The 21,470-nt window shown below is 46.4% G+C and overlaps 1 protein-coding gene across 1 annotated transcript in view; it reads left to right on the top strand.

Annotated features, from left to right (window-relative positions):
* OCA2 (OCA2 melanosomal transmembrane protein) overlaps positions 1–21,470 on the top strand; it is a 224,809-nt gene that overhangs the window by 51,865 nt on the left and 151,474 nt on the right. The window contains exons 7-9 of the mRNA XM_032259976.1: positions 1,086–1,246; positions 3,521–3,603; positions 4,758–4,911. Of these exons, the coding sequence (XP_032115867.1) occupies positions 1,086–1,246; positions 3,521–3,603; positions 4,758–4,911 (398 nt within the window). The remainder of the gene's footprint in view (positions 1–1,085; positions 1,247–3,520; positions 3,604–4,757; positions 4,912–21,470) is intronic.

Here is a 21,470-nt window from a genome sequence, read left to right as displayed (position 1 = left end):
CACGGCCCTACTCACGCACAGCGCCACGCCCGCACGCACGGCCCCACACACTCACGTACAGACGCACGCACGCCCCACGCACGCACGGCCCCACGCACGCACGGCGCCACGCCCGCACGGCCCCACGCACGCACGGCGCCACGCACGCACGGCCCCACGCACTCACGGACGGACGCACGCATGTACGCACGGCGCCACGCACGCACGGCCCCAAGCACGCACGGCCCTACGCGCGCACGGTGCCACGCACGCACGGCCCTAGGCACGCACGGCTCCACGCCCACACTCACGGCCCCACGCACTCACGGACAGACGCACGCACGCACGCATGCACGCACGGCCCCACGCACGCACGGCCCCACGCACGCACGGCCCCTCGCACGCACGGTCCTACGTATGCACGGCCCCACGCACGCACGGCCCCACGCACGCACGCATGTACGCCCCTACGCACGCACGGCCCCACGCACACGTGCACGCCCCCACGCACGCACGGCCCACGGCCGGAGTCTGTCTCGGCAGGGGCCGGCGGCCTGCGTTTCCGGGCCGCAGTGGGCCGGGGAGCCCGCGCACCTGTTCCCAGCGTGAGCTTCGAGTTGCGTGAAGAAGGCGCGCAGGGGACGCACGGAGGTCAGGCTGACAAGAGAAAGGCCACGCGCGTGTTTGATACAAACGTGGCCTGTGGAAGGACCCAGAGCCTGGTGTTTCCGTCAGGGTTGGATGGAGAGCGGAGGGTCGTGAATCGCGTGCTGGGACAGGAGCGCAAGGCCAGGGGCGCGCGGGAGGGCCCTGGGGTGCTGGGTGCTGTTCGCCCGGGTCCCTCTGGCCGTCTCGGCCTCCCTCCGTCTCCGGAGCTGCGGGTGCACCCTTCTTCCGCCGTGGGCGCACCGCTCCCCTGAGGGTCACGACCTGCTTCCGGGGAGTTCGGTCCTGAGCGAGGTCTGAGGTGGGGGTGCTGGGAGAGGCGGGAAGGTCGTGGTGATGGCCGAGGGCGTGGGGCGCTGTCGGAGGGCTGTGCACCCGGCGGGCGATGGGGACATGGGGTTCCTCCGCCTGCTTCGTGGTTCTCCTTGACACCCCCCGAGCCGTGAACCTCAGCGGCCGCATGGACTCCACCCTGCTGCAGGTGGACCTGGCGGGGGCCCTGGTGGCCAGCAGGCCGAGTCGTCCCGGGAGGGAAGAGCACGTCGTGGTGGAGCTGACCCAGGCAGACGCTCCGGGCTCCAGGCGGTGGCGGCCACAGCAGGTGATTGATTTGAAAGGAATGGCGAAATCCCATTTCATCTCGTTCTAAATTGAGTTTCCTCTTGAGTGGGTTTGACCGGGAGACATAGGCGAGGACACCATTCTTAGTGAATCCATTGGCTTTTCGTATCGTTTGCTTTGTCTTTGATTCTTAGAGAAATGGAAAAACATTTCTCTAAATTACTTGTGAAACTCATGCCATTTCAGTAAAATTAGGCTTACAAGTGTTTTATTCAAAACCATTTTGCTGGGGCATTTGGGAGACATAATTTGAAAGTAGGTTTTGTGTGTGTGTGTGTGTGTGTGTGTGTGTTTGTGGTGGTTTTTTTTTTTTTTTTTGGTGGTGGTAAGTCTGGGCCTTATGCATGGTTGTGAAGACACTTTCACAGCAGTGACTATCTTTGTGGACACCTGCTGAGATGGTGCCTAGCTTCTGAGCTGCTGTGTCTGTTCGGGCCTGTGCTCAGCCTGGTCTGTGAGCCTTGTCACGTCTTCATTCACACCCTGCAAAGGCAGCCAGGAAGTGGAATCTCATGAGGGCCCAGAGCCTAGACTCCAGAGGCAGGGCCCCTTACATGCAAGCCTGACTCCCCGAGCCCCGGCCTCCATTGGATCATTGGAGACACCATCGGATCATCACAGCGACAGCTGCATGGAAGTCGTACCCCTGGTTCATGGATGTTCCCTGTTATAACTGGCAGGAGAGCCTGCTGTACACAGGCTGTGTCTCCTATAATGGAGCATCTGAGGAATGAATGCACCTTACTTTTTCCTGCCTTGCACAGCATGGTCCACAGAGCAAAGTTCATGATGAACTAGGATGCACTGGGCTGGACCATGGCTGATGCAGCATCAATGTTCTACACCCCTTGCCCTGGCCAGGATCTTAGGGTGTCAACTCGGTTCACCTGTGAAGAGCCCATCCCCCTGGCAAGGGGCCACTTGGTGATGAGACCTGAACCTGGTCTGGAGAAGGGCAGGATCCTAGGCAGCCGGCGGTGGCACCGCCTCCCCAGCACTTGCATGTTGATACCCCAGATGAAATAAGCTGAATGGCGCCTCCTTGCCCTCTTGGTGGCCCTTCCCAACATGCTGACGCACCCAAAATGCCCACAGGCAAATCCAGCACCAGAAACACGGGGAACACAAGACATCTTTACGAAAGGTTTTTTTTTTCCGCCCATACATGCTGTTTGCAAACACTGAAGTACTTAAAAGGAACTTTTGTTCTCTCATGCGTGTGCGTCTGTGCTTTGACTAGTTTCTGAGTTTCTGTTTTCAGTGCCCTTTGTGATTTGTGGGGGAGATTCCCATCTTCCCCCACCCCCTCCAGGCTGCCTCCCCAGCTGGTCACCCCCACGAACCTCAGCCTCCGGGGCAAGAGCGTGCAAGGCAGGGCTGCCTGCAGCGAACGAGGCTTCACCCTGGGAGCCTCCCTTGCAGGCTCCTGTGCACGGGGCTGTGGGAGGTTTTCTGCCGGTGGGTTTGTTGCCTCCAGGTCGCACGTAGTTGCAGAAGAAGTTCTCAGGACTCAGAGCACTCAGAAGAGTTCTCCAAGTCTCTCGTAACTTGTAGTAATTCATTTTTTAAATTAAAAAATTATATTCAAAATCTTTAGAGTGGGGGTCTCACTGTTGCCGAGGCTGGAGTGTAGTGGTGTGGTCACAACTCACTGTAACTTCGAACTTCCCAGCTCATGGGATCCTCTTGTCTCAGCCCCTAAGTGGCTGGGACGACAGGTAGATGTCACCAGGCCTGGCTAATCTAATTTTTTTTTGGTTTGTTTGTTTGTTTGTGGAGACAGGGGTCTTGTTCTGTTGCCCAGGCTGATCTTGAACTCTTGGCCTCAAGTGATCCTCCCACTTTGGCCTCCCAAGGTGTTGGGATCACAGGCGTGAGCCACTACACCTGGTGTGATTTATTTTCGTTGTGTTAAATCACTATTTACTACTATGCCTTTTGTAGTTTTGTACACGAATTCTGCATTTTTTCTTTTTTTTTAAATTTCATTTTACTACATCAAGTCTAAGAGTCATTCTTTCTTTCAAATCTTTTTTCTTAAACAAAACTCTCCAAATTGTGGAAATTCCCAGCTCCAAACCACCTGCTCTAGCTCCTAACGTCAGAAATGTGGGAGCCCAAGTAAAGATGCACCCCCGTTCCTTCCTTTCTCCTTTTCTTATTTGAGACAAATAGCTAAACTGAGCAGTGCCAGATCCCAGACAGTGTCTCAGGTGAGAAGCCTCACCATGACTTTATGCTTTGACTTGTACAGGTCACTCACAATTGGACGGTGTATTTAAATCCAAGGAGAAGTGAGCGCTCGGTGATGAGCAGGACCTTTGAGGTACTGAGCAGGTGGGTTCTCAGCGAGTGAGGCCTTGGGGCAGGCTGTCTGGGACACACTTGTTTAAAGGAGTCTAACCTGCAGGACGCTGAATTTCAGCCCACAAAGCACCAGGTCAGCATGTGACTTGGACACGGCGTTCATGCTGTGTAGACAGTGAGCTCAAAGGCTGTGGGAGGGCATCGTAGCCATGGGTGTCAGGATGTAAGAGGGTTGACTGCAGAAGCCACTTTGAAACAAATGCTATTTTTGGTTGATGTTCTAATTTCGTTAATATGAAGAAGCTGTACAATGGAGAATTCTAGGAAATTTAGGATTCTTCCTTAATGAATGCCATTTTATGTTCAGTCTGTACTTTTGGTTGCTGTATTGGATGGCTAAGGCTGCCATATGGAAGCACCACACACTGGGTGTCTGAAATGTCATTGCTTGCTTGTAATTCAGTTCCAGAGGCTGGACGTCCTAGGTCAAGGTGTCGACAGGCCTCTCGCCTGGCTTACAGGTGGCCGTCCCTCTGTGCGTGCCTGTCTTCTGACCTCTCCCTGTTTGGACACCGGTCCTCCTGGATTAGGAGTTATCCCCATACCTCATTTAAACTTCCTCACCTCATTAAAGACCCCCCCCCCCACCTACAGTCCCATTTGGAGGTACTCAGGGTTAGGACTTCAACAGAGAAATTGTTTTTGGAGGAACGGGACATGATTCAGTCCGTAAAACGTATTGACTGCACTTTAAAAAATGCTTCAGTGCCAGCCACAGACCTGTGGTCACTTGCAGGCCTCTTGTCTGCAGTGCGTTTCCCACTCTCAGGGATTGGAGTTCAAATAGCTGGCTTTGCTCTCAGCAGGTAACGTGGTTGGGCATGGTGGAGAGGAGGAAGAGGCAGGTCAGAGGCTGGCGTCTTCTGTGCAGGCTCCCTGCCCACTGTTCATTGTCAGTGATGCCACAGGAGGCTAAGGGGCCTGCTTGGACTGGCTGGGCGTGGCCACAGGGAAGCTGTGTTCTGTGTCTCTCACCGTGGGCCGGAGCTCATGGCTCTTCCAGCTGTGCGGTCGGGCATTGGGCTGAATCGTTCAGGGGTCCACTTGGACCCTGATGAATGCCATGGCTGTTGACCTGGATTTGTTTCCCTTGTGAACTGTAAGGTCGTTGCTTTGTTCTGCAGAGAGCCGGTGTCCATCAGCATCCGGGCCTCTCTCCAGCAGACCCAGGCTGTGCCTCTCTTGATGGCTCATCAGTACCTCCCTGCAAGTGTGGAAGCCCAAGTGACCATTGCAACGGCCATCCTCGCGGGCGTCTATGTGCTGATCATATTTGAGGTAACTTTCATGCCTGCTCCCCTGATCCGTCTGGCCCACAGTCAGGGAGGATTGAGACCTGTGAGATGCTCTGGACGGGCTCGATCCTGGCTCCTGAATCAGACTGGACGAGCATAATCATCCCTGAAGTTGGGCGGGTTCTTCTCTCTAGGTAGAAAGGGAACCATACAGGAATAGTTGGTGAATCTTGACGACTGATGTGAGCAGGATGGGTTTTGGGAGCAGAAGTGTATCTGAGAAAATAGAATGCACTTACAGTGTTCTGCTCTTCTCTTTGCTGCTCACTCCAAGTGTGACCTTGAAGGAACCCGGAGTCTGCCTCTGTGTGCTGGATGCGCTCATTCACGCCCACCTGCACCGTGTGACCGTGTATGTGAGGGACACAGATGCCCAGGGCTGTGTGCTTGGAGGGGTTATCTGTTGCGTCTACCAGCTTGGCTCCTGTGCATTTCCATCTGTGATCTTAAGTCTGGTCAATTTGATGTTTCTGGGAAGTTGTAAGTGTGGCTATGCCTTCAATAGCATGAAGCAACGTGCAAACCCTTCCTGCACTGGGCAGGTCCATTGTTGATTTAACTGTGAAACCAAACTTCCCCACAACACAGACAGGAGCCTGGAAGGTTGGTGCATGATGTGACTGTTAGAGGCGTGTCCCAGTGAGCTTGGGACAGGTCTGAGAAATACACCTGGGGATGTTGAGGAGATGGCAGGGTGGAGGAGTGGCCAGGAAAGCTCCAGAACTTTGCCCGCAGTTGTTGAGTCCACTTGCTGAGGAATGATGACCCAGTAAGTTGAGCCCTCAACTGTCTAACAAGGGCCATTCACAGGATTGTTATTTCTTATGGCTCTTATGTTGTAGAACAGTTTTTCCCCCATTTTCTATTAAATCAATATTATTGTTGTTTGACGGTTCCCATGACAACTCTGTGGTTTGCTGCAGGAACTTGCAGACTCAGGCAGCTGTCCTCTGGGCCGTGGCTTATTGCCATGCTGGGCAGCGGAAACCTGCTGAGCCTGGACCAAGCCAGGAGTAGGCTTCTTAGAGGCCTTCTCTCCCAGGAGGGCCCACACAGAGCGCACGCCTCCCTCCAGCAGATAGAGACAGACATGTGCAGTGTTTCTGTCTGGGGCAGCCTGTTGGAGATATGAGTTTGGTCAGGTCCGGTTAGATACTTGCCCTCAGCCTGCCAAGATCACAACTCCCGGAAGGCAAACAGGTGCACACTGTGTGTATATCACATTGTATACAGCCTGGGCCCGCAGGTAGAGCAGAACGTATCACATTGATATACAGCCTGGGCACGCAGTTACGGCGGGACATATCACATTGTATACAGCCAGGGCACGCAGGTACGGCGGGACGCATCACATTGTATACAGCCTGGGCACGCAGGTACGGCGGGACGCATCACATTGTATACAGCCTGGGCATGCAGGTTTAGCAGAACACACTGCCCTGGGCCCACAAGACAGCCTTCTCCTGGGTAACGAGGGAACAGTCCTGAAGCTGAGTACCCAGAAGCCAGCCAGGGGCCCTTCTAAAGGTGGCATTCTCAGGCCAGGTGAAGTCTACTGCATCACCATCTAGTTGACAAATCCTATTCTGTTGTTCTGCAGAATACTGTATACCCTGGATTCAGCTGCTGAATTAGCTGCTCTGTCCTGTTTCCTACAGACTGTAACTGAGATCTGAAGCTTCAGGTTCCACTTTGGGGCACCCGTGTTTCACAGGTGTGCAGGGGTCTGGACTGCTTCCAGGAGGAGGACCCTGTGTCTGGATGTCCTGCTTTCAGGGGTGCAGAGAATGCCTGGGGAGTTGCGGTAGTGGAGAAAGGTGCCCAGCTCCCTTCCACCTCTTTTAATAGTTTTAATACCCACTGGGGCCCACTGCCTGCCTAAGATAAATCCTTATCCTGTAATGATCCACTGTCACAGTAATGAGCTGTTGCCTTAGTAACTTCCAGTGGTGTCCACTGAGTTTATTTAGTTCCTCGCTTCCCTTTTTTTACTACTATTTTGTAATTATAGATTCAATAAATTCATTGTGCTTTCATTAGTTACAGTCATTATTAATTAAAAAAAAATACAATGCCAATTATTTTTAATGGGCTTCTCTGTTCTGGGGTTTTTTCACCTTTTTGGTAAAATTGTTCAACTTTCAAAAATTACGTAATTTGCAAAACTTTCTTAATTTTCATTAATTAATGGTCGTTATTATTAGTCATTTAGAAAAAACCTCCCCTTCTCTACCAAAAGACATCTCTAGATTTTAAAAGTCCTGTAAAGAGGCCAGTTTGACATGGTTTCTACCCTTGCAGAAACAAAAAGCAGAGGCCACAGCCCAGAAACCAGCCACACACAGAAGGGAACATGGCGGGGTCTCAGGAAGGGCCTTGGGGGCCATGACAGGGTCTCAGGAAGTGTGGCAAGGTCTCAGGAAGGGCCTTGGGGGCCATGAAAGGGTCTCAGGAAGTGTGGCAAGGTCTCAGGAAGGGCCTTGGGGAACATGACAGGGTCTCAGCAAGTGTGGCAAGGTCTCAGGAAGGGCCTTGGGGGCCATGACAGGGTCTCAGGAAGTGTGGCAAGGTCTTAGGAAGGGCCTTGTTGGATGTGACAGGGTCTCAGGAAGTGTGGCAGAGTCTCAGGAAGGGCCTTGGGGGACATGACAGGGTCTCGGGGAGTGTGGCAGGATCTCAGGATGTGTGGCAGGGTCCCAGGGAGTGTGGCAGGGTCTTAGGAAGGACCTTTTTGGATGTGACAGGGTCTCAGGAAGTGTGGCAGGGACTCAGGAAGGGCCTTGGAGGGAAGTCCTTGCATCCTGCAAGCAGTGTGGCTGCCCAAGCCCTCCCAGAGGCTGCCTCCTCATGCAGCCCGTCCGTTTCCTGGCCACCTTTCAGTGGGTCTCCCTACACACCTGCTCCTCATATCAAGTGGTCCAAGGCCCTCCTGTTAAAGCTTCCACATGCCCCTGCCTAGGACAGGGTGTGGTCTTGTTGATGTATAGTGATATCTTACTGTGGTTCCAACTTAATTTCTCTAATGATGAGAATGTTGTACATCTTTTCATGTATTTATTTGCCATCTGTGTATCTTCTTCAGTGTGATGTCTGTGCATACCTTTTGCTTATTTTCTAATTGATTTGTTTGTTTTTTTAAATGTTGAGCTTTGACAGTTCTTTATATATTATAAAGACTTTGTTGGATATGTGGTTTGCAAATATTTTGTCTTAGTCCAATTTATAATTTCTATCTATTTTTTTTTTTTTGGAGATAAAGAGCTGGGATTACAGGGGCGAGCCACCATGCCTGGCCACCCTCCTTTTTTTTTTTTAGACAGTGTTTTGCTCTTGTTGCCGAAGCTGGAGCACAGTGTTCAATCTCGGCTTACTGCAGTCTCCATCTCCTGGGTTTGAGTGATCTTCCTGCCTCAGTCTTCCGAGTAACTAGAACTACAGGTGCATGCCACGATGCCCAGCCAAGTTTTTTGTATTTTTTGTAAGGATGGGGTTTCACCATGTTGGCCAGGCTGGTCTCGAACTCCTGACCTCAGGTGATCCACCCATTTGGCCTCCTAAAGTGCTGAGATTACTGGTGTGAGCCACCGTGCCTGGCCAGTTTTTTTCTTTTTTTTTTTTTTTTTGAGACGGAGTTTCACTCATGTTACCCAGGCTGGAGTGCAATGGCGCAATCTTGGCTCACCGCAACCTTCGCCTCCTGGGTTCAGGCAATTCTCCTGCCTCAGCCTCCTGAGTAGCTGGGATTACAGGCACGCACCACCACGCCCAGCTAATTTTTTTTGTATTTTTAGTAGAGACGGGGTTTCACCATGTTTACCAGGATGGTCTCGATCTCTTGACCTCGTGATCCACCCGCCTCGGCCTCCCAAAGTGCTGGGATTACAGGCTTGAGCCCCCGCGCCCGGCCAGTTTTTTTCTTTTATAGATTGTGCTTTGAGTGTCAAGTCTAAGAACTTATTGCTTAGGTGCAGTAATTCCAAAGAGTCCAAAGATTGGTTTTCCTATTTTTTATTTTATTTTTTTTTAGTTTTACTTTTTAGACAAGGATCTATTTTGAGTTATGTTTCTTTCGTCTTTTTCTTTGAGACAAGGTTTCACTCTGTCACCCAGGCTGGCGTGTAGTGGCATGACCACAGATCACTGTAGCCTCAAACTCCTGGGCTCAAGTGATCCTCCTGCCTCAGTCTCCTGAGTAGCTGGGACTACAGGCATGTAATACCATACTGGCTAAGTTAAAATTTTTTTTTTTTTGTAGAATCAGGGTCTTGCTATGTTGCCCAGGCTGGTCTTGAATTCCTGGCCTCAAGTGATTCTCTTGCGTTGGCTTCTTAAAATGCTAAGATTACAGGTGTGAGCCACTGTGCCAGGCCTTGAGTTATTTCTTGTATTTGAGGTTTTGTTTTTTTTTTTTCCTTGAGATGGAGTCTTGCATTGTTGCCCAGGCTGTAGTGCAGTGGCACGATCTTGGCTCACTGCAGTCTCTGCCTCCTGGGTTCAAGCAATTCTCCTGCCTCAGCCTCTGGAGTAGCTGGGACTACAGGCGTGTGCTATCATGCCCAGCTGATTGTTTTGTATTTTTAGTAGAGATGGGGTTTCACCATGTTGGCCTGGATGGTTTTGATCTCTTGACCTTGTGATCTACCTGCCTCGGTCTCCCAAAGTGCTGTGATTACAGTCGTGAGCCACCACGCCCGGCCTTGTCTGAGTTTTAAGTCAAGGTTCGTCTTTAAATCTATGGATGTCCAATTGGGCCAGCACCATTTATTGACAAGACTATCCCTCCTCAATTGAATTGCATTTGCTCCTTCGTTAAAAATTGATTAGACATATTTGTGGGATATATTTCTGGGTTCTCTGTCCCATTGGTAGTGTGTGTTTAGTCAGTACCACACTATCTTGATTACTGCAGGTATAAGTTTGAACACTGGGAAGAGGGATTCCTCCCACTTATTACTATTCTTTTTTCCCAAAATTGTTCTGGCTATTCTGTGGCCAATCTTTTTCTGTATACATTTTCCCCTTTCCTTCCTCCAGCTTTATTGGAATAAAGTTACATTTCTGTTTTCTAGAAGTTCAGTGACTTTCTCATGTGGTGTTTTGACATACACATTTTAGAATGGCCTCCTAGTCCATAAAAATATTATTTATTTTGGTCTTCTTTGATTTCTTTTATAATTTTCATGATACTGATCTTGTACATATTTTCTTAAGTTTATACATAACTGTTTCCTTTTCTTTGGAGCAATTATAAGTGATACTGAGTTTTTATTTTGGTTTCCACTTGTCTATTGTTAGCACATATAAATGCACTTTTTTGTGTGTGTTAATCTTGTACCTTGTTTTTTTATTGAATTTACCTATTCTCAGAGTTTTTAAAAAATACAACTGAGATTTCCTATGTAGACAATCGTGTCATTTGCAATGAGGACAGTTTTATTTCTTTTTTTCCAATTTGTATGTCTGTCTTTTCCTTTTCTTACCTTATTGCAGTGGCTAAATGAGAATGGTAAGACTGGCATTGTTCCTAATCTTAAAGGGAAGCATTCGGTCTTTCACCATGAAGTATGATTTTATTAGCTTTTTTAGATGCTGTTTATGAGACTGAGGAAATTCTTTTCTTTTTCTAATGCACTAAGAGGGTTATTTTTGTTGCGTTTTTTCCTTCTTTCTCTCTCTCTCTTTTTGAAACCATAATTGGGTGCTGAGAACATCTTTTCTGTGTCAGTTGATGTGATCATATGGTGCCGCGTGATACGGTGGATTACATCGATTTATTTGAGAATATTGGACTAGACTTGCATACCTGGAGCAAATCCTTCTTTTCTAATGTGAGCATTTATTACCGTAATTTTCCCTGTCAGCACTGCTTTTGCTGCATCTTACAGATTTTGATCTGTTGTGTTTTCAGTTTCAGTTAGTTGTAATTCTTAAATTTTCCCGAGACTTCCACTTTGACCCATAGATTATTTAGATGTGTGTTGTTTAAATTCTAAATGTTAGATTTTCCTGTTGTCTTTCTATTACTGAATTATAGTTTGATTCACTTACATTAGAGAACTTACACTGTATTTAATTCTTTAAATTTGTTAACTTTTTCTGTGTGTGTGTGACAGAATCTTGCTCTGTTGCCCAGGCTGGAGTGCAGTGGTGTCGTCTCAGCTCATTGCAACCTCCGCCTCACAGGTTCAAGTGATTCTCAACCTCAGTCTCCTAAGCAGCTGAGATCACAGGCGTGCACCACCATGCCTGGCTACTTTTTGTATTTTTAGTAGAGATGAGGTTTTGCCTTGTTGGCCAGGTTGGTCTCGAACTTCTGGCTTCATGTGATCTGCCTGCCTCGGTCTCCCAAAGTGCTGTGATTACAGGTGTGAGCCACTGTGGCTGGCCATTGTTGACTTTTTTCTTAATAACCCAGGTTTATGGTCTATCTTGATAAATATTCTATGTGCTTAAAGTAATATGATTTTTCTTATTATACTAGTGTAACTTGCAAATAGAAATTTTATATAAGTAGTCTAAGCAACAATTTGTGAAACCCCGACACTGTCCTTTTGTGTGTCTGTAATTTGATGTGGAAGGTGGAGGCTGCAGGAGTGCTAAAGGAATAGTTGGTTCTACCTTATGTTTCTGTGACTCCTGTGTGTCCAGAACTCCCTAGGGGAGGGTCCACGTGATAAGGAGAGGGTGGGATGCAGTCGCTAGCCCTGTGGCCATTCCAGCAGTGGAGCCGACATTGCATCGTTCCTAGAATCTGCTCTAGGGGTAGAATTTGCCTTGGACAAGGACTCAGAAGTTGTCCTGTTTTGGGCAAGACTGCTTTCCCAGATTGGAGATCTCTTGAGTTTTGGGGTGGCCTGCAGTTGCCGCTGCCTATCCTCCCAATCTGCTGCCTCCAGCTGCTCCCCAGACGCTGTCGCTGTTGCCTCAGACTGTGGCCTCCTCCCTGATCTCTCCTCACCTGCTCTGTCGTGGGTGCCCCATCTCACTGATTGTGTCGTTCTTGGTTGCTTTTGTTCAGTGTTGATTCCCAGTGCCTTGGACACTGCCTGCCATAGAGCAAGTGCTCAATAAATATTAAGCAAATGTTTCCAGAGCATCTTCAGATATTTGAGACAGGTGCTAAGATCCTCTGGGTCTCGTCTAACTTGGATCCTGCGTGGGAGCACTGTCCAGCCCTGACTTTGTGCCTCGCTGACCCGTGAGTGACTGGAAACAAAGGATCAGCCAGGGTTCCCTTAGGTCTTTTAATAGCTTGATGGGATGAAATTATTTCAGGAAATCCCTTGGGTTATTTATACTTGCTGTCCTACAGATAATGCTGATTGGCACTTTCTTGCCTGAGGATTTGGGGTTGTATCTTTCATCTTTGTCAAGCAGTTCTTTAGTTCCTTTTTTTTTTTTTTTTTTTTTTTTTTTTTGAGACGGAGTCTCACCCTGTTTGTTGCCCAGGCTGGAGTGCAGTGGCGGAATCTCAGCTCATTGCATCCTCCACCCCCTGGGTTCAAGTGATTCTCCTGCCTCAGCCTCCTGAGTAGCTGGAATTACAGGCACTTGCCACTAGGCCTGGCTAATTTTTTGTATCTTTAGCAGAGACGAGGTTTTACCATTTTGGCCAGGCTGGTCTCAAACTCCTAATCTCGTGATCCACCTACCTCAGCCTCCCAAAATGCTGCCATTACAGGTGTGAGCCACCATGCCTGGCCCATCCTTGTAAAGTAGTTCTTGTTGAAAGCCCCAAAAAACACATTAGGAGGGATCCTCCTAACTCTTGCACTTTGAATCTATAATAGAGCACGGGGAGATTTCCCAATGCAGCATTCTAAAAATTCCATTATCAGAGCTGAGGTTTCTATGCTCTTATACTATATAAAATTGTATTAAAATAGTTCTGACACAGTCTTAAGGGACAGTATTTCACAACATAAATGAGACAGTGCATTTTCTCCACGTGTCTTTTGTCCAACCCGAGATATTGTGTCTTGAGAAGGATTGCCACCACGTCTCCTTTCTGCTGGAGACAAGCAGGCCATTTCTTTCCTTTCACCCACTTTATGTAATTGAAGCAACATGATACAGCCTTTGTGTAACATTGTGTTCCATTGCTCTGGGTCCTTTCATGTTTAATTTAGGAGTTTATGTAGTGTTTGGTTAAAAATTAACTGTGAAATTAAATTCAAGAGAAATGAATAGAGAACACCTTCCATCTTCCAGGGAGTCTCCACTTTAATTTACAGAAATGGGAAGCATATTTGGAGAGGGAAGAGGCTGCATTTCAGAACCCAGTGCACATACCGTAACACTGCAAACCTCCAAATTAGGTTTTCCTAATTTCTGTTCTTCCCATGCTCTTCAAGGCTGCAATTTAAATTACAGCTGTAGCCAGTGGCCCTGCCCCCTCATTCATTTCCTTTTGTCTGCAAGCCTCTTGTTACTGCGGATTCATGGAACATACTGCTTCCTGTAGCACTGGCAAACTTGCTCCATTACCTCGTTCCAGAGATACCTCTCCTTTTCTTCCTTGAGGACTCCTTCAGAACTGCAGGAAAACTGGTGGATTATGTAATACACTCCCTCTGCTTAACACATATACTGAATTGCAAAGACGCTTTTGCAGTTGAAGGAGTCAGGATGGGACATAGGTCTTCTGGCCACTGGGCCATGCTACCCACATTTTTTTCTGTCAAGCTCACAATCCACCATTTCAGGGTTTCTCAAAGTGAGCAGCCACATCATTCCTTAGAAAAGTGGCAAGTGTTTTGCAGAAAGAGGTGAACCCTTTCCAAGCTTGTCGTCCTGGGTGGCTCTTCTGCATGCCCTTGGCTGTTCCTGCACATGCAGTGAGCTCTGGAGCATGCTGTTGTTTGAAGCCAGAGCCAATGAGAGGTCAGGGGTGGTAGGGCGAAAGGAAGCCAGTGCAGGGAGGAGGGCCACAGTGAGCCTCGAGGGCTCTGACTTCAAAGAAAATAATCATGCTGATAACCACAGAAGCTAACATGTGCAGAGAGGCCAGCCCTGTTCAGGGAATCCTCTGTGTGTTGATAGAAACCCCACAACCCCACGAGGCAGGCTTTATCACCACCTCCATTTTCTAGATGAGGATATCAAGCACAGAGAAATCAGACCACTTGCCCAAAGTCCCCAGCTGGCTAGTGGCTGCCTTTGGAGTCCACTTTTCTCACCAGGGTGTGGCACTTCTCAAGGAGCCAGAACTATCTGTAACCAGAGCCCAGAAGGCTATGCAAGGTGAACAGATGTCTATCATGGTCCTACAATGGGTCTGGCTCTATGTTTTCATCATCTATGTTATTTGATTCTGAAAAGGTGCAGTGGGCTGATTAATGACCTCTCCCCACAAGATGTCCACATTCTAACACCCAGACCATTTGCATATGGGACCTCACATGGCAAAAGGGGCTTTGCAGAGTGATTATGCCAATGGCCCTGTGATGCAGAGATGATCGGGTGAGCTCAATGGGTCCTTACCTGGAGAGCCCTCCCAGCTGTGGTCAGAGGGAGATATGACTGTGGAATAAAGGGTCACAGAAGTGTGATGTGAGGGCTTGATTCACCACTGAAGGTTTCAAAGCTGGAAAAGAGGAATCCTGTTGGTAGGATTTGGGTGGTAGAGGAAGATGAGGGATGGATTCTCCCCTGGATTCTGCAGAAGGAAGGTGTTAATGCGAGGCCTCGATGTACGATGTAGTGCATGGCTGGATGTCTGACCTGCAGGACCGCAGGAGAGTGGGTTTGTAGTGGTTGGTGACAGCAGCCCAGGAAACTCATACAGAAGGTCTGAAATGCCTTTTCCTTTAGATATAGACCCAGGATTGAGATATGCTCAATCATATGATAGATCTGTTTTTAAGTTTTGAGAAAGTTTCATGTTGCTTTCCATGTGTCTGTGCTAATTTACACCCCCACAGCATGCTAGCATTCCCTTTTCTTCACATCCTCACCAACACTTGTTTCTTGTTTTTTTTTTTTTTTTTTTTTTTTTTGATAACAGCCATTCTCACAGGTGTGAGGCCGTATCTCATTGTGTTTTTGATGTGCATTTCTCTGATGATTAGTGATGGTAAGCACCTTTTCACACACCTGGGGGCCATTTTATGTCTTCTTTGGGAAAATGTCTATTCAGATCCTTTGCCCATTTTTTGGTCATGTTATTTATTTTTTTGCTCTTGAGTTGTATGAGTTCCTTATATACGTTCGATACTAACCCCTTATCAGGTATATGGTTTGCAGATATTTTCGGAGTCTGTAGGTTGTCTTTTCATTTTGTTGTTTGTTTCCTTTGCTGTGGGGAAGCTTTTTAATTTGATATGGTTCCACTTGTTTATTCTTTGCTTTTGTTACCTGTGCTTTTGGTGTTATATCCAAAAAATCAGTGTCAAGACCAGCATCAAGGAGCTTTCCCCTGTGTGTTGTTCCAGAAGTTTTACCATTTCAAGTCTCACATTTAAGTCTTTAATCAATTTCAAGTCATTTCTGTATATGGTGAAGGATAGGGTCCACTTTCATTCTTTTGCATGTGGTCATCCACCTTCCCCAATGCCATCATTTATTGAAAAGACTATCCTTTTCCCACTGTGTATTCTTGGCATTCCTATCAAATACTAGTTTACTGTAACATGCATGACTTTATTTCTGGGCTCTTGATTCTTTCATTCTATTGGTCTATGTATCTGTTTTTATGCCAGCCATACTTTTTTATTATTATAGATGTGTAATACAGTTTAAAATCAGGAATTGTCATGCTTCTAGTTTTTTTTTTCTTATTCAATGTTGATTTGGCTATTTAGGGTCTTTTACGGCTCCATATAAATTTTAAGATTTTTTTCTATTTCTGTGAAAAATGCCATTGGAATTTTGATAGAGATTGCATTGAATCTGTAGATTGCTTTGGGTAGTATGGACATTTTAACAATATTAATTTTTCCACACCATGAACGTGGGATATCTTTCCATTTATTTGTATCTTCTCTGATTTCTTCATTCATGTTTTACTGTCTTCGATGTACAGATCTTTAAACCTCTTTCATTAAATTTATTCCTATTTTATTCTTTTTGATGCTCTTATAGATGGGATTATTTTCTTTTTCAGATAGTACATTGTTAGCATATTGAAATAAAACTGATTTTTTTTGTGTTCTGATTTTGTATCCTACAAATTTACTGAATTTGCTTATTAGTGTTAACAGTTTTGGTAGAGTCTTTAGGGTTTTCTATATATAAGATCACATAATCTGCAAACAGAGAGAGTTTAACTTCTTCCTTTCCAATTTTGATACTTAAAAATTTTTGTTTGTTGTCTAATTGCCGTATTTAGTACTTCCAGTACTATGTTGAATAGAAGTGGTGAGAGTAGGTATCCTTGTCTTGGTCTTGATTTTAAAAGAGAAGCTTTCAGCTTTTCACTATTGAGTATAATGTTAGCTCTGGGCTTGTTAGATATGGTCTTTATTATGTTGTGGTATATTTATTCTATATCTTATTTTTTGAGAGTGTTTTAGTTATGAAAGGGTGTTGAATTTTGTCAGATGCCTTTTCTGCATTTATTGAGGTGATCGTATGATTTTTATCCTTCATTCTTTAAAGGCAGTATATCACATTTATTGATTTGTGTATGTTGAACCTGTCCTTGCATTCAGGAATAATTCCTACTTAGTCGTGGTATATGATCCTTTTAATGTGCTGTTGAATTCAGTTTGCTAGTATATTGTTGAGCGTTTTTGCATCTGTGTTCATCAGGGATATTGGCCTGTAATTTTCTTTTTCTTTCTTTCTTTCTTTTTTTTTTTGAGACGGAGTTTCACTCTTGTTACCCAGGCTGGAGTGCAATGGTGCGATCTTGGCTCACCGCAACCTCTGCTTCCTGGGTCAGGCAATTCTCCTGCCTCAACCTCCCGAGTAGCTGTGATTACAGGCACGCGCCACCATGCCCAGCTAATGTTTTTGTATTTTTAGTAGAGATGGGGTTTCACTATGTTGACCAGGATGGTCTCGATCTCTTGACCTCGTGATCCACCTGCCTCGGCCTCCCAAAGTGCTGGGATTACAGGCTTGAGCCACCGCGCCCGACCTTCTTTCTTTCTTTCTTTGTGGTGTCCTTATCTGGTTTTTGTATGAAGGGTAATCCCAGCCTTTTTGCAAAAGTTTGACGAAGATTAGCATTCTTTAAGTGTTTGGTAGAATTTACCTGTGAAGCCAGCAGTCCTGAGACTTTATTGAAAGGTTTTGATTAGTGCTTCAGTCTTCTTCTTATTGGCCTGTTCAGATTTTCTATTTTTTGTTGATTCAGTCTTGGTAGGTTGTATGTTTCTAGGAATTTACCAGTCTCTTCCAGGTTATCAATTTGTAGGCATGTAATTGTTCACAGTATCCTTATGATGTTAGTTGTAGCGTCCCCTTTTTAACTTATAATTTTATTTACTTGAGTCTTCTCTCTTTTTCATATTGGTAGGTCTACATAAAGTTCCATAAATTTTGTTTATCTTTTCAAAAACCAACTTTTAGTTTTGTTGATCTCTTCAATTGTCTTTCTCATCTCTATTTCATTTGTTTCTGCCGTTATTTTCTTCCTCTGTCACCTTTGGGCTTAGCTGGCTCTTCTTTTTCTTTTTCCTTGAGGTATAAAGTTAGGTTGTTTATTTGACCTCTTTCTTCTTTTTTAAAGTTTTGTTTTTTAATTAACAAATAATAATTGTATATATGTATGGGCACAATGTGGTTTCAATTCATGTATACGCTGTAGAGTTATCAAATCAGGCTAATCATTTTGAGGTAGGTATATGACTGCTTTAGCTGTGTCCCATAAATTTTGCTATGTTGTGTTTCCATTTTTGTCTGTCTCAGGATACTTTGTGATTTCCCTCTTATTTATTTTATGACACATTGGTTGCTCAAGAGAGTGTTGCTTAATTTTTGCATATTTATCAATTTCCCTATTTTCCCTGTTATGAATTTCTAGTTTTATACCATTGTGTTTGGAAAATATACTTGATATTATTTCCATCTTCTAAAATTTGTTAAGTTCAAGCATGAGGGGTCATGCTTACAATCTTAGTGCTTTAGGAGGCTGAGGCAGAAGGATCATTTGAGGCCAGGAGTTCAAGACCAGCTTGGGCAACATAGCAAGACCCCCATCTTTGCAAAAAAAAAAAAAAATTAGCTGGATGTGGTGGTGCACAGCTGTAGTCCTAGCTACTCAGGAGGCTGGGGCAGGAGGATTGCTTAAGTCCAGGGGTTCAAGGCTGCAGTGAGCTTTGACTGCACCGCTGCACTCCAGCCTGGGTGACAGAGCGAGACTCTGTCTCTAAAACAATTTTTTTAAATAAATAAAATTTGTTAAGACTTGTTGGTGACCTAATATGTGATATATTCTGAAGAATTTTTTGTGTATGCTAGAGAAGAATGTGTATTTTTTGGCTCTTGGGTGGAAAGTTCTGTCTATGTCTGTTAGGTCCACTTGGTGTACAGTGCTGTTCAGATCTGCTGCTTCTTTATTGATTTCCTGTCTGGATGTTCTATCCATTATCTTAAATGGGACATTGAAGTCCCATATTACTTTGTGTTGTTGTCACTCACTCCCTTTAGCTCTGTTAATACTGCTGTGTATACTTAAGTGGTCTGGTGTTGGGTGTGTACTTACTATAACTGTGATAGGTCCCTGTTGAATTGACCCTTTTATCAGTGGAAGAGGGTGGGTAGTGACCTTCTTTGACTCTACAGACAGTTTTTGACTTAGAGTCTATTTTGTCTGACATAACTTCAGCTATCCCTGCTGTCTTTTAGTTATCATTTCCATGCAAATGGTAACCAAAAGAAGTTTTGTCTTTCCATCTGCTCAGTATCCCACCTATCGGGAATTTACATGATGACTAGCTCTAAACCTGTGTGACTGTGGAGGAGCAGATGCACGAAGATCAGAGATGAAGAGGATGAAGGAGCAGGTGAAGATCAGAGATGAAGATTTAAGCATGAAGATCAGAGATGTTCTAGATCATTTCCTTGGGTGCTGCTCCCAAAGTCTTTCCTTTCTTCTCCCCAGAAGTGATGCTGGCCTTCTGCTTTGCAGGCTCTGTTCATGCATTTTCTGCTCCTCATTTGCTCAGCAGGTCTTGGTTACCGTGCAGAGCACTGGAGAAACCAAGAGAGGCACGCCACGCTGTCCACCTCAGGAGCTCACAGCTGGACTGTTGCCAAAGAAACTCAGAAGTACAGAGTGTAGGCTCGACTGGAGAGGAGAGCAGTGCCCAGGAACTGGTTTTGGTGTAGGAAGAGGTGTGCTGTATTTCCCAGCACATGGACAGGAAGAGGACCTTTATACAGTCCTTTAAGTCAGTGGTCCCCAGTCTTTTTGGCACCTGGGACCAGTTTCATGGAAGACAATTTTTCCATGGACCACAGAGTGGGGCATCATTTTGGGATGTAACTGTTCCTCCTCAGATGATCAGGCATTAGATTCTCATATCGAGTGCGCAACCTGGCTCTCGTACTTGTGCAGTTGACAGTAGGGTTCACGCTCCTATGAGAATCCGGCGCTGCTGCTGATTTGACAGGAGGCGGAGCTCAGGTGGTCATGCTCCCTTGCCCAGCTCACCTCTCAGTGTGCAGCCCTGGTACCAGTCCGTGGCAGGGTTGGGGGGGGTGTTGGGAAACCCTGCTTTAAGGCAGGCATCTTTTAAGAATTTTTATTATTTTTACATTTTAGGTCCATTTACCATATTTTTTTATATTCCTGATAGATGAAAATTCTTTTTCTTAAGCATAGAAATTTAGGAATGTGCATAATTATATCTGAAGCAACGAACTCATCTTCTTCGAGAACCATGTAGTTTAAAAAGTTTTATTCCACATACTAGAGGCTGATCATCTGCGTGCTATTCCATTTCTTAAATGACAAGTGAAGGTTTCTCCTCCTACATGGTGTGTGGGGCTCCTTAGCTGGTAGAGGAGGGTGGGTTTCCGAGTGAGGACAGCTGCATCCACGTGTCCTGAGCACTCGCTGTGGGCCGCAGAGATACTTATGTGTGGATCATGTGCAAGCCGGTGTGTGCGATGAGGAGGGAGACAGGTATTGACGGTGGCAGTGGGTGGAGCGAACTTAGTGAGACCACTGTCAGCCCGGCTGTCCTAAGAGGGCCGTGGTTGCCTGCCTTGCCATTTGCTCATTTGTGTGTTAACCTGCTAGGACTCAATTTTATAATGTTCACGGACCTCCTCCAGAGCTGAGGGCTCCTTGAGGTATGTAGTGCAGTCTTCTGATTTTAAAGACGAGCAAGCAAGGCCCCACGAGGAGAGAAGAGGTGCCCCGGAGTAAGAAAATGCTGGTCTGCATCCTGGGTGTGCATGTCCTTTGTTTTCTGACACAGGGAAGACTACTCAGCATTCCTGAGACTGTTTCCTCCTCTGCAAAGTGGGTTATTGTGGTTCTACCTCATACGGTCACTGTGAAAGGTACAGATGGTGTGTGTGGAGCACTTACTCCAGGACCAGGTGCACAGTAGGTGCTCAGTAAAATTTATTTTTGCCGCGATCCAATCCTGCTGACCAGTGGCCGGTGGTTGTGGCTCTTCACTCTTTTTTGTTTGTTTAAGATGGGGTCTCCCTGTGTCACCCAGGCTGGTGTGCAGTGGTGCAGTCTCAGCTCACAGCAGCCTCTACCTCCAGGGCTCAAGCAAGTGTCCCATCTCAGCTCCTGAGTCACTGGGACTATGGGTGTGCACCACCATGCCTGGCTAATTTTTTTTTTTTATTTTTAAATTTTTAGTGGAGATGAGGTCTCATGATACTGGCCAGGCTACTCTTGGGCACCTGGCCTCAAGAGATCTGCCTGCCTTGACCTCCCAAAGTGCTGGAATTACAGGCGTGAGCCACTGTGCCAGGCCGGCCCTTTGCTTTTTGCTGAAAGTTTCTTTTCCCTCCAGACAAACTTAGCCCAAAGGTGAAGCCAGAAGAAAGGACTGTGTCGCAGAGTGTGACTGCAGGGCCGGCTCGGAGCCAGCTCCACCCCGTCTGCTCTGTCCGTGCAGTGCCTTCCTCCTTTTATCCACGGCCGTGTCCACGTGCTGTCACATCAGGTTCTACTCACCGAGACTTAATTAAGTGCCAAAAAGGAGACACACCATAGTGGAGTGTCTTCGCTTTGCTCTGTGTCGAGTGGAGAGGGCAGCCTGGCTGTGGTGCCCGCTCACCATGCCCAGCCGGTGAACCTCCGCTCTGGGCACCACGGCTGTGGAGCAGGGATGAATGGCTGCCCTGCCTGCTTCCCGGGGCCACCCTCGGCATTGGACAAGGAAGTGTCCTTAAAATGGATCCTAAACAAAGACTGAAAAGCAGAGAAGGAATGGAAGGAATTATGAGAGTTTGGTAGCAACTTATTGGATTTTAGGTATTTACATTTGAAACAAAACAACTCTTAAAAACTTAAACTGCGAAAAGCTGACACATAGTATCACATTTCCTGAAAATGAACCTTGAATCTAGCACACATTATAAATAGAATAATTTTAGTTGGAATTGGAGTTTCAGGTAATTACT

This window comes from Sapajus apella, unplaced genomic scaffold (assembly GCF_009761245.1).
Source record: "Sapajus apella isolate SASKATOON/1434 unplaced genomic scaffold, GSC_monkey_1.0 scaffold113, whole genome shotgun sequence".
In the NCBI taxonomy this organism is placed as follows: Eukaryota; Metazoa; Chordata; class Mammalia; order Primates; family Cebidae; genus Sapajus; species Sapajus apella.
The sequence above is the reverse complement of the archived record's forward strand: the minus strand, read 5'-3'. Positions and strand labels throughout refer to the sequence as shown.